General features: G+C 45.6%; 1 protein-coding gene and 1 long non-coding RNA gene across 3 annotated transcripts in view; one reads left to right on the forward strand and one right to left on the reverse strand.

Moving 5' to 3' along the window:
- LOC139020331 (uncharacterized) overlaps positions 1–10720 on the reverse strand; it is a 30641-nt gene extending 19921 nt beyond the window's left edge. Inside the window, exon 1 of the long non-coding RNA XR_011473297.1 lies at positions 10615–10720. This is a non-coding gene — a long non-coding RNA (uncharacterized lncRNA). The remainder of the gene's footprint in view (positions 1–10614) is intronic.
- Positions 1–12649, forward strand: part of PTPN9 (protein tyrosine phosphatase non-receptor type 9) — a 166798-nt gene extending 154149 nt beyond the window's left edge. For both annotated transcript variants that reach the window (XM_070429954.1, XM_070429958.1), the window contains 5 exons: positions 7389–7455; positions 9351–9429; positions 10635–10785; positions 11208–11415; positions 12163–12649. In XM_070429954.1, the coding sequence (XP_070286055.1) occupies positions 7389–7455; positions 9351–9429; positions 10635–10785; positions 11208–11415; positions 12163–12377 (720 nt within the window). In that variant the 3' untranslated portion in view covers positions 12378–12649. The remainder of the gene's footprint in view (positions 1–7388; positions 7456–9350; positions 9430–10634; positions 10786–11207; positions 11416–12162) is intronic.
- The last annotated feature ends 245 nt before the right edge of the window (positions 12650–12894 follow it).

Genomic DNA, 12894 nt, shown 5'->3' on the forward strand with positions numbered 1-12894 from the left:
AACCTCACCGGGCTCGTCCCTACCACACCGGGGCCGTTTCGACCTTACCGGGGTTGTCCCTACCACACCGGGGCCGTTTCGACCTGACCGGGGTTGTCCCTACCACACCGGGGCTGTTTCAACCTGACCGGGGTTGTCCCTACCACACCGGGGCCGTTTCGACCTGACTGGGGTCGTCCCTACCTCACGGGGGCCGTTTCAACCTCACCGGGGTCATCCCTACCTCACGGGGGCCGTTTCAACCTCACCGGGGTTGTCCCTACCACACCGGGGCCGTTTCAACCTGACCGGGGTTGTCCCTACCACACCGGGGCCGTTTCGACCTGACCGGGGTCGTCCCTACCTCACGGGGGCCGTTTCAACCTCACGGGGGTCGTCCCTACCTCACGGGGGCTGTTTCAACCTCACCGGGGTCGTCCCTACCTCACGGGGGCTGTTTCAACCTCACCGGGGTCGTCCCTACCACACCGGGGCCGTTTCAACCTCACCGGGGTCGTCCCTACCTCATGGGGGCTGTTTCAACCTCACCGGGGTCGTCCCTACCACACCGGGGCCGTTTCGACCTGACCGGGGCCGTCCCTACCTCACGGGGGCCGTTTCAACCTCACCGGGGTCATCCCTACCTCACGGGGGCCGTTTCAACCTCACCGGGGTTGTCCCTACCACACCGGGGCCGTTTCGACCTGACCGGGGTTGTCCCTACCACACCGGGGCCGTTTCGACCTGACTGGGGTCGTCCCTACCTCACCGGGGCCGTTTCAACCTCACGGGGGTCGTCCCTACCTCACGGGGGCCGTTTCAACCTCACCGGGGTTGTTCCTACCACACCGGGGCCGTTTCGACCTGACCAGGGTCGTCCCTACCTCACGGGGGCCGTTTCAACCTGACCGGGGTTGTCCCTACCACACCGGGGCTGTTTCAACCTGACCGGGGTTGTCCCTACCACACCGGGGCCGTTTCAACCTGACCGGGGTTGTCCCTACCACACCGGGGCCGTTTCGACCTGACCGGGGCCGTCCCTACCTCACGGGGGCCGTTTCGACCTCACCGGGGTCGTCCCTACCACACTGGGGCCGTTTCAACCTGACCGGGGTCGTCCCTACCTCACGGGGGCCGTTTCAACCTCACGGGGGTCGTCCCTACCTCACGGGGGCCGTTTCAACCTCACCGGGGTTGTTCCTACCACACCGGGGCCGTTTCGACCTGACCAGGGTCGTCCCTACCTCACGGGGGCCGTTTCAACCTGACCGGGGTTGTCCCTACCACACCGGGGCTGTTTCAACCTGACCGGGGTTGTCCCTACCACACCGGGGCCGTTTCGACCTGACTGGGGTCGTCCCTACCTCACGGGGGCTGTTTCAACCTCACCGGGGTCGTCCCTACCTCACGGGGGCTGTTTCAACCTCACCGGGGTCGTCCCTACCACACCGGGGCCGTTTCGACCTGACCGGGGCCGTCCCTACCTCACGGGGGCCGTTTCAACCTCACCGGTGTCATCCCTACCTCACGGGGGCCGTTTCAACCTCACCGGGGTTGTCCCTACCACACCGGGGCCGTTTCGACATGACCAGGGTTGTCCCTACCACACCGGGGCCGTTTCGACCTGACTGGGGTCGTCCCTACCTCACGGGAGCCGTTTCAACCTCACCAGGGTCGTCCCTACCTCACGGGGGCTGTTTCAACCTGACCGGGGTTGTCCCTACCACACCGGGGCCGTTTCAACCTGACCGGGGTTGTCCCTACCACACCGGGGCCGTTTCGACCTGACTGGGGTCGTCCCTACCTCACGGGAGCCGTTTCAACCTCACCAGGGTCGTCCCTACCACACCGGGGCCGTTTCAACCTGACCGGGGTTGTCCCTACCACACCGCGGCCGTTTCAACCTGACTGGGGTTGTCCCTACCACACCGGGGCCGTTCGTCCTCACCGGGGTCATCCCTCTTTTCCCTTCTTTTATACCAGTTTTGTCTGGTGGCTTCTATACACATTTAAAAAAACAAAAAAAAAAGACAGCATTGGTTGAGGTTTCAAGTAAAGGAATTTAAATAGTACCCTTAACTTTAACATGACACACATTATAGGGAATTGTTATATCCCTTCTTTTTCTAGGGGATAAGTTTTTGGAAAATCATTGCCTTGTATGTAGTGCATGGATCTTGTAACCTTAATGTTTTAAGCACATAAACTGAATTCCAGTCTAGGACCCTTACAGAAGGTTTTCTTGCAGGAGCATTAGTTAAGAACCTGGCTGACTGAGGGCAAATTCATCAGTGTTGTTGAGATTATCACAGTATATGCTATGAACAAGCAGAATATAAGGGCTAAGTTGTGGCTCTGGAGTCAGATATCTATATTTATGTCTTGTTGAGTGCTCTGTCTCCAATATTTAGAACAGTGCCTGGTACATACCAGACGTTCAGTAAATTATTTGTGAAGGAATGAGTGAATCTCAGTGTATCAGAAGACTATTCTAGTTATCCTGTAATTAATTTGAAGATCATCACTTGAGTTATAATCCCTCTCATTACTATAAACAATGACAGAGGCTTTATTTCCACAGTAAATGGAGGAGTCAGGTGAATTGTTCACCAGATTTGCTCCTGAAATTGTAAAGCTATTAGTCATAGTTTCTATTGAATATTCAGGTAATAATGGAGCCTGGGTATGAGTCCCATGCTGCTGATGGGATAGCTTTGAGGTATATGAGGTATATGAGGTATAGCTTTCTTCCTTTTTCAGTCACACTTTGCCTTTTATGTGTGGCAGCATTGACGGGATGTCCTGCTTAGGTGCTTGGCTTGCCTCCTTTTTGGTTCTGAGCTATAGTCCTGCAAGTGTTACTGGATTCCTTTCTTTTTAATAACAGCTGTCTTGATATATAATTGACATACCATACAATTTATCCATTTAAAGTGTATAATTCAATAGTTTATTTTTTTATTTTTATTTTTTATTTTTTATTTATTTTTTATTATTTTATTTTTCATTGATTTTTTAAATTAAATCTTTATTGTTCAGATTATTACAGTTCTTCCTCTTTTTTCCCCCCATAGCTCCCCTTCACCCAGTTCCCACCCCACCCTCTGCCCTTACCCCCGCCATCCACTGTCCTCATCCATAGGTGTACGATTTTTGTCCAGTCTCTTCCCGCACCCTCCACACCCCTTTCCCCCACCCTGAGAATAGTCAGTCCACTCCCTTTCTATGCCTCTGATTCTATTATATTCACCAGTTTATTCTGTTCATCAGAAAATTTATTCACTTGATTTTTAGATTCACTTGTTGATAGATGTGTATTTGTTGTTCATAATTTGTATCTTTACCTTTTTCTTCTTCTTCCTCTTAAAGGATACCTTGCAGCATTTCATATAATACTGGTTTGGTGGTGATGAACTCCTTTAGCTTTTCCTTATCTGTGAGGCTCTTTTTCTGACCTTCAATTCTAAATGATAGCTTTGCTGGGTAAAGTAATCTAGGTTGTAGGTTCTTGGTATTCATCACTTTGAATATTTCTTGCCACTCCCTTCTGGCCTGCATAGTTTCTGTTGAGAAATCAGCTGACAGTCAGATGGGTACTCCCTTGTAGGTAACTGACTGTTTTTCTCTTGCTGCTTTTAAGATTCTCTCTTTGTCTTTTGCTCTTGGCATTTTAATTATGATGTGTCTTGGTGTGGTCCTCTTTGGATTCCTTTTGTTTGGGGTTCTCTGCGCTTCCTGGACTTGTAAGTCTATTTCTTTCACCAGGTAGGGGAAGTTTTCTGTCATTATTTCTTCAAATAGGCTTTCAGTATCTTGCTCTCTCTCTTCTTCTGGCACCCCTATAATTCGGATGTTGGTACACTTGAAGTTGTCCCAGAGGCTCCTTACACTATCTTCATATTTTTGGATTCTTTTTTCTTTTTGTTTTTCCGGTTGGGTGTTTTTTGCTTCTTCGTATTTCAAATCTTTGACTTGATTCTTGCGATCGTCTAGTCTGCTGTTGGAACTCTGCATAATATCCTTTATTTCAGTCAGTATATGCTTAATTTCTAGTTGGTCCTTTTTCATAACCTCGAGGGTCTCACTAGATTTCTTGAGGGTCTCACTAAATTTATCGGCAGTCTCACTAGATTTCTTGAGGGTCTCACTAAATTTATGGGTGGTTTCTAGAAAATTCTTGAAAAACCTAAAAAGTGTGGTTTTGAACTCTATATCCAGTAGTTTGCTTTCCTCCATTTCTGTCATTTGTGACCTGTTTCTTTGTCTCCGCATTTTTTATGGTTCCCTATGTTGATTGAGTCGCTTTCTGTGTTAGGTGTCCTATAGGGCCCAGTGGCTCAGCCTCCCCAATTACCGAAGGTGGACACTCTTGTGCACCCCTTTGTGGGCTTTGTGCACAGTCTTGTTGTAGTTAAGCCTTGATTGTTGTAGGTATCACTGGGAGGAATTGACCTCCAGGCCAATTGGCTGTGAGAATCAGCTGTGTCTGCAGTGGGAGAACTTCTATGCTGGAGACACCCTTCTGGGGCAAGACTTGCTTCAGTGGGGCTTTGGTGCTCACTGAGTCTGCCCCCTGAGTGTGTCCCTTATGGATCTGAGGAGTTGTAATCTGGATGGTCCCACTCTGACCACTGGGTATACTAGCTCTTGGATCTCTAAGGAGGTGCTAATTTAGCCTCTGCCTGAGGCTACCCAGCAGGAGCTATGGAGTGATCTGCAGATTCCTCTTCTTTGTTTGGGGTTTGGAGATGCCTAGATGAGGCCCAGCTGTGAAGCAATGCAAGCTGCTGTGGGGCCTTGGGCCTTCTTTTGGATGTTCTGGGTCTCTCTGACCCAGCTGCAGCTTATTAGGTAATTTTAGATTGCAAAGGGCCAGGCCATTCATATGCAAAAGCCTCTGTGCACAGCTTGGGTGGGGTGGGGTGGGGTCTCAGGGAATCAACAGGGCAGAGCAAACAGCTATGGCTGCTCCTCAGTCCTACCCTCAGAGGCCCCGGTTCTCAGTGTCCCGGTAATCGCTGCAAGCACCTCTGAGAGAAAGCCGCCCTCAAGTTCAGACCGATGCCAGACAGTCCAGTTTCTCCCCATATGAGTTTGGGTCCCCAAAGACTCGTCTGGAACTGGAGTTCAGAGCAGTCGGGAGCTTGAGACTCCCTCTCAATTGAAAAAGACAACCACGTCCTCAGTTGCCAGCCCTTTCTACGTGCGCCTCCGTACCTCTGCACTTTACTTCCGCACTTCCTCTGAGTCTCAGTGTGCTTTTCTCTTTCCTTCTAGTTGTAGAATTTCCACTCAGCCAGCCTTCCTGTGGTTCTGGATGATGTCCGTTTTGTCTTTTAGTTGTATTTTTGAGGTGGTTGTGCGAGGCAGCAATTTCCAGTGTTTACCTATGCCTCCATCTTGGTTTCTTCTTCTAATTCAATAGTTTTTAAAAATGTATTCACAGAATTGTGCAGCCAATACCACAATCAACTTTCTTTAAAAAATATATTTTTTTAATTGATTTTTTACAGAGAGGAAGGGAGAGGGATAGAGAGTTAGAAATATCGATGAGAGAGAAACATCGATCAGCTGCCTCTTGCACACTCTCTACTGGGGATGTGCCCGCAACCAAGGTACATGCCCTTGACCGGAATCGAATCTGGGACCCTTGAGTCTGCAGGCTGACGCTCTATCCACTGAGCCAAACCGGTTAGGGCCTCAATCAACTTTTTAATCATCTGAAAAAGAAACTCCATTTTTCTAAGTAGAATTGCGAGGAACTGCCAGACTCTTTTCCAAAGTGACTACAACATTTTACATTACTACTAGCAAAGAATGAGGGTTTTAATTTCTCCACATTTTTGCCAACATTTATTATCTCTTACCTATATTCATCTTAGTGGGTGTGAAATGGTATTTCATTTATGATTTTAACTTGTACATCTTCTTAGGAGAAATAGTTATTCTGCCCATTTTATTTTTATTTTTTTTAAAATATATTTTATTGATTTTTTACAGAGAGGAAGGGAGAAAGATAGAGAGTTAGAAACATCGATGAAAGAGAAACATCGATCAGCTGCCTCCTGCACATCTCCTACTGGGGATGTGCCCGCAACCCAGGTACATGCCCTTGACCGGAATCGAACCTGGGACCTTTCAGTCCGCAGGCCGATGCTCTATCCACTGAGCCAAACTGGTTTCGGCTTATTCTGCCCATTTTAAAGTTGGGTTGTCTTTGCCCTGGCTATGTGGCTCCATTGGTTGTCGTGTGATCCTGTGCACTTGATGGTAGCAGGTTTGGCGTTTCATCCCTGATTGGGGCACGTTCAGGAAGCAACTGATAGATGTGTCTCTCTCACGTCGATATTTCTCTCTCTCTCCCTGTCTCCCTCTCTAAAATCAATTTTAAAAAATTAAAATAAAATTGGGTTGTCTTTTTACTATTGATTTGTGAGAATTCTTTATATAGTCTAGGTATAAATCTTTTCAAATATATGCAGTCTGTGGGATTTTTTTGTTGTTGTTATTTTGTTTTCACTTTCTTGATGGTATCATTTGAAGCACAAAAGTTTTTTATTTTAATGCAGTTGAATTTATCTGTTTTTTTCTTTTGTTGCTTTTGATTTTTAAAATATAGATATTTATTGATTTCGGAGAGGAAGGGAGAGGGAGAGAGCGATAGAAATATCAATGATGAGAGAGAATCATTGACTGGCTGCCTCCTGCACACCCCCTACTGGGGATTGAGCCTGCAACCTGGGCATGTGCTTGGTTCATAGGTCAACGCTCAACCACTGCTGGCCAGGCTGCTGCTTGTGATTTTATGTGTCATATCTAAGAAGGCTATGTCTAACCTAATGTCAAAAAGATTTAATCCTATAGTTTGTTCTAGGACAGTGGTTCTCAACCTTCCTAATGCCGAGATCCTTTAATACAGTTCCTCATGTTGTGGTGACTCCCAATTTCATTGTTACAAATTGAACATAATTAAAGCATAGTGATTAATCACAAAAACAATATGTACTTATATATGTGTTTTCCAATGGTCTTAGGCAACCCCTGTGAAAAGGTCATTCGACCCCCAAAGTGGTCGTGACCCACAGGTTGAGAACCGCTGTTCTACGAGTTTTATAGTTTTAGCTATAAAATGGGTCTGTGATCCATTTTGAGTTAGTTTTTGTGTATGGTGTGAGGAAGGATTCAGCTTGGTTTTTTTCTTTTTCTGCATGTAGATATCCAGTTGTTCCAGCAATATTTGTGGAAGTGAGGTTTTGAATTGAATTGGCCTTTTTGCTTCTCTCTCTTTTTTTTTCCTGACAAGAAGAGAATAGTCATACCCTCGGTTTTATTTACCTACTAGTACATTATTTTCCCACCCAAATGGTATATTACACACAGCTGCAATGATGTTTCCTTTTTATCATTAGACAGATTACATCAATGCCAGTTTCATGGATGGCTATAAGCAGAAGAATGCTTACATTGGTACACAAGGTAAGTTAGTCCACCCCTCACAAATTGGTTTTGAGTCATCTACCTGTAATTCTTTGCACCAGATGATAGCATAATTTTTAAAGGAATGGTTACTTTCTGTAATGTTGTGGCCACTAGATCTTGGTTTTTCATAAAGATTGGGGGTTATTGAAGAAGGCGGATAAGAGGTGCAGAATTTATACATATGTGCCTGAAAACTCACTGCATAGAGATTAATTGGAAATTGAAGATGAAAATCACTCATAACCCTGAGACCCATAGATAATGTTAACATTTTTCAGCATCTCCTTCTAAACCTTTTTCTATGCATATAAATAGGTACAGACATATAAAATATCTAACAAAATGGGCTCTTTTTATACATTATCTCTTTTTTCACTTGATATCATGTGCACACCTTTCCAGAGCAGAAGATACCGATCTTATATTACCGTATGGATTGTTTAAATTAGGGATATGCAATACTTTAATCCTCTTTTGTTAGACATTTAGTTTGTTTTCAAGACTTCACAGTGTCCACTTCTGCACAGCGGAAATGCTAGTGTCATACAATGTTGGTGCTTGCTAAAAAGTTTAGCAAAAATGGTAGTGAAACCAGAAAACTTCCAAGATAAAATCAACCCTTGTGCTTCCCTGAAACCAGAAGAGGAAAAAGCACTAGGAAAGTACAAGGAACTACCCTGAGTTGTTACTTCTTTGATTGAAAGGGAGTTGTTGGCCCACAAGTATCTTCAGAGTTCCCTCTGAATGCCCATCTTGTGCAGAAGGATAAGTTGATGACATGGCCCTTGCCCTTAGCACCATGTTTGCTGAGATGTGATTAATTCTCACAAAGTAAAATGACTGGTGTGAGACCATATACATTAAATGGTTAAGCTGTTTTGATCTAGCTGTGCCATCAATATCTGAGACAAGGGAAAGTCCTGCAAGGTGTGTGGTGGTCAGAGAAAGCTGCAAGGGAGAGGCAGCACTTGAAAATGGGTAGAAAGTGAACAGCCTTGGAGATGAGAGAGATGGCTTGGGCACGGGAATAGAGGCAGAAGTGAGCATAATGTGTCTATACTGTGATGAAGCAATTTTTTAAAAAGATTAAACCGGCAGGAGTATCCAGAATAGATTGGAAGAGAGAGTCCTGTTCAGGAAAGTAAACCAAGATGGAAGTACAGTAACTCAGACAAAAGATTATATGTTTGGTCCTCATAGCAGTGAAATTGAGTAGGGAGATCAGGATGGGGACAAAAACCAAAAACAATTCAAAGGCAAAAAATCTCAAGGATTTGGTAGATAAACGAAAATGGGTAAAGGCCCTGGCCAAAATGGGTAGCACAGTTAGTTAGAGTGTCACCCCGATATGCCAACATTGCAGATTTGATCCCCCGTCAGGGCACATACAAGACTCAACCAATGAATGCATAAATAAGCAGAACAACAAATCGATGTGTTCTCCCCACCCCCTCTCTCTTCCCCTTCACCCCCCCCACCCTCAAATCAATACATTTAAAAAAAACAATTTTGGAAAAAATGGGTCAGAATTGACTTCAACTTTTTAAGACTGGGTGATTGAAGAATGCCAGTGCTATGAATAGAGATGGGAAAGTGTAGAGAGAAAGCTAGTTTTGAAGGAGGAAGCTGAATTGCAAATATGCTGAGTCTGAGGAGATGATGGGACATGGAAGGGGACAGTTCACTTGGCAACTGGTGATTGATTAAATAAAACAGCTACAGCCTTGTACACAGTTGACACTGTCAGTCTGGATATGATAGTTGAAACCCTGCTCATAAGACTCTGAGAAGGTCAGTAACGGTGCTTCTCAGACTGTAACCTACCTGGGGACCTTGTTAACATGCAGATGTGTGTTAACACACTCATACCTTGTCTTCTCCTTTCATTCCAGGCCCTTTGGAGAATACTTACCGTGATTTTTGGCTCATGGTATGGGAGCAAAAAGTCTTGGTGATTGTCATGACCACTCGGTGAGTTCATCACTTTTCTTCCCACTGCTCTCTGCCCCCTCTCCCCACCCCTGCCTCCCCAAGCATCATGGGTGATTGCAAAGAGGCATTTAGCTCTTAGACACAGTGAGGATTACGAAAGCCATGGCCAAGAGTTTGAGATGTCATAGCTTTTTTTTTTTTTTTTTTTTTTAGCTGATCCAAAGTTAACAGCCAGGGTACGGTGGAGATTGATAGATCTAACTTGTCAAAGTTTTAATCCATGGCTCTATTAACCCTGTGCCAGTTACAGCCTATCCTGGTCTTATCCACTAAAGGAAGTATTAGGAAACATGGGACAATTCACTTTGAATACTTCCAAAGGGCACCTGTATAAAAAATAATATGAAGGGCAGTGACTGTCACTCCATTTAAATTATACTTAAAAAGTCAGACAGTGACGTGCGAAGTGTGGTGTCTTTATTGCCAGTTTCCCTTTGCTCTCCCTTCCCCTGCTACTTTGACCATTTTCTGCTCATGTAGGCAGGAAGCTCTTGATGAAAATAGTGTTTTTGAAATTTTGGTGTACACATCTGCCAAAACTTCAGGAATTACTATTTCATTAGTATTACTATTATCATTATGATAATTATAACCTATTTCAGATGAGGAGAAAAGAATTAATGAGAATGTTAGCTCATTTTGCTTTCTCATGGTACTGTTACAACCACCTCTGATTTGGAGAGGAGGTTGTGGAAGAAGTATCACCTTGGGGTAATTTGGAGCCACTGAAGTGTAATGAGGTGGACTTTAGGCCTTTACACAAACCTCAGGGCCGGCATCTTAGGAGCTGTGCCTTTCCTACTCTTCTATCACTCAAGGTCCCTCATTGGGGAAGAAAATGAACAGTGGCTGAGATACAAGGCAGAGAGTTCAATCTGGCCCACCACATTTTATCTACTGTCTTTCTTTGTCCACCCAGTATTTATCCCAGATATGTGAGGAGTACCCAGAGGAAAGGGGCCAAATGATATAGTAGGTGCTCAATAAAAATCTGCTTAATGAGTACATGCAGAAATTTTTGTTGTTACATCTGTTTAGAATGAAGGTTTTCTTTCTTTTCTGCCAAAAAGCAAGGGTGTAAGTTAGAAACAATGCAAGAGGTGATACTGCTGCCCCTGGGGAGGGCATGGTTAATGGTGTGGAGAGGAAGGGTGGAAGGCTTACCTTGCTCTGTGTATCTTCAGCTTTGAGGAGGGCGGCAGGAGGAAGTGTGGCCAGTACTGGCCTTTAGAAAAAGACTCTCGGATCCGATTTGGCTTCCTCACAGTGACCAATCTAGGCGTGGAGAACATGAACCATTATAAGAAAACAACGCTAGAAATTCATAACACAGAGGTAAATCCAGGTTTCTATTTTCTCACTTTTTTGAAGCTAAGGGAGAACTATTACTGTAAAGGAAATATCCAAAAGGAAATAGGCAGGATTCCAGGGGGCTTATAGGTTACGTCCATTTTTCTGGGAAGAGGATCAGGATATTTAATTCAGAGCCAATATAACCATATTATCTCAACACAATAGTGGCATTACATAGGAATAAAAGTTAGAAGAAATCTGGATCCTACAAATAGGAATTCTGCCCTTTCCAAACATTAAATCGTTCCTTTGGGTTTGTAGAGAAGCAGTTGTGGAGAAAGTTGAGGGTGGTAGGCAGGAATCTTGGTAGTAGAGATCCCAGGACGTCAAGAACTAGAAAAGCTGAAGGTAGTCAGGGCAAGCAGAAATGACCTCACTAACTTTTTTTTCTTTTTCTATCCAAGGAGCGGCAGAAACGCCAGGTGACTCACTTTCAGTTCCTGAGCTGGCCCGATTATGGTGTCCCCTCCTCAGCGGCTTCCCTCATTGACTTCTTGAGAGCAGTCAGGAGCCAGCAGAGGTTGGCCGTCAGCAGCCTGGGTGCACACTCCAAAGGGCAGGGCCCTGAACCACCCATTGTGGTCCATTGCAGCGCAGGCATTGGCAGGACAGGTAATGATGCACCTGATGCAGCTCTCATGGCCTCCGGAGGCAGTAAGGGTGGGGGGGGGTGGGGGGATAACCAAACTCTTCCTTGCCAGGTTGAGAGAATTTGGTCCAATGGTGGTGAATTGCCATTGAAAATTCTTCTTTAATTATTTTTAGTATCCCTAGTGCTAAGTGTGTGTCCAGAACATACACTTCACAAGCCAAGTCCTCTGGGGGTTGATGCTTTATACATCCATCAGCATGATCATCTTCTGACCCCATCAGTCACCTGGGTGTCTCAGAGAGCTCAGCTGTGCTGTTGCTTCCTTCCCATCTCTCTCCCTGGGGAGGTCTCCACCTGGTTTTATCTTTCCATTCTGGATCCAGTTAGCAACTTTAGCCTTAAGGGGATGATTATTGAAGGGACTGCTGGCATTTCTCATCAGAGATCCCTTTGGGAGAAGGTCAGGAAGAATAGGTTTGTGTTAGGCTTCTATGGAGAAATTGTAGAGTCTGAAAATTAGGGCCCAGGTGTGGGAGGGCTGTTGTTCTATCAGGATTGTCACTTTCCCACCTCTTCCTATTACCTCCATATATATGCCCTCTCATTTCTCTGGCTTCCAGCACTCACTGTGCCCTCCTCCTTGACTCCTTTCAGGCCTAAGGCCCCTTGCCTATAAATTCAGTAATCTAGTCCTCCCTGGGTTATTTGGTAGAAGGGTGGGGAGAAGAGAGGTAGGTCAGATATGACTACTTCCTTTCTTCCTTCAGGTACCTTCTGCTCACTGGACATCTGCCTGGCACAGTTGGAGGAGCTTGGTACCCTTAATGTGTTCCAGACAGTGTCCCGCATGAGGACCCAGAGGGCCTTCAGTATCCAGACCCCTGAGCAGTACTATTTTTGCTACAAGGCAATCCTGGAGTTTGCAGAAAGGGAGGGCATGGTGCCATCCAGCCACAACATCCTGGCTATGGAGAGTCAGTAACTGTCCCATGAACCTCCTCCTGCTAGCCAGCCTTCTTCCTTAAACTCCCGGGACACCGCTGAGCCTATAGGCTGCCATCAGTTACACTGAAGCCATGGATGAACCTCTTTCTTGTGTCTCCTGGTGTACTCCAGACTCCCGGTGCAAGGCAGCCTTTCCCTTTGGCTAGGTAGATATGGTGAAATGGTTACTAGAAAGGGCCAGCAGCAATGTGTTCTTAATTCCTAGCACCTGCCATTGAACTGTGCCTTATTAAAACCAAATTGTGGCTATTGATTTTTGCCAGAGGCTCTAAGCAAGGTAAGTGGGAAAGGAAACTCCCTCCCCCTTTCCCAATGCCTTCTCCTTCTGGAAGTCCCTTTCCCATTCCTTCCCCATTGCTAGGATTTGATGGGGAGGTTTCGTGAGCATCCACCTTCCTTCCCAGAAAGCTTGACCAAGTTATATGTTCTAGAGAACGTCCCGAGTGCCAAGCACGTTTATACCTAGAGCGTGTATTCGAGTCTCTTCTGTTATT

This window comes from Myotis yumanensis, unplaced genomic scaffold, assembly GCF_028538775.1.
Source record: "Myotis yumanensis isolate MYYU_CA2020_CCGP unplaced genomic scaffold, mMyoYum1.0.hap1 SCAF_1, whole genome shotgun sequence".
In the NCBI taxonomy this organism is placed as follows: Eukaryota; Metazoa; Chordata; class Mammalia; order Chiroptera; family Vespertilionidae; genus Myotis; species Myotis yumanensis.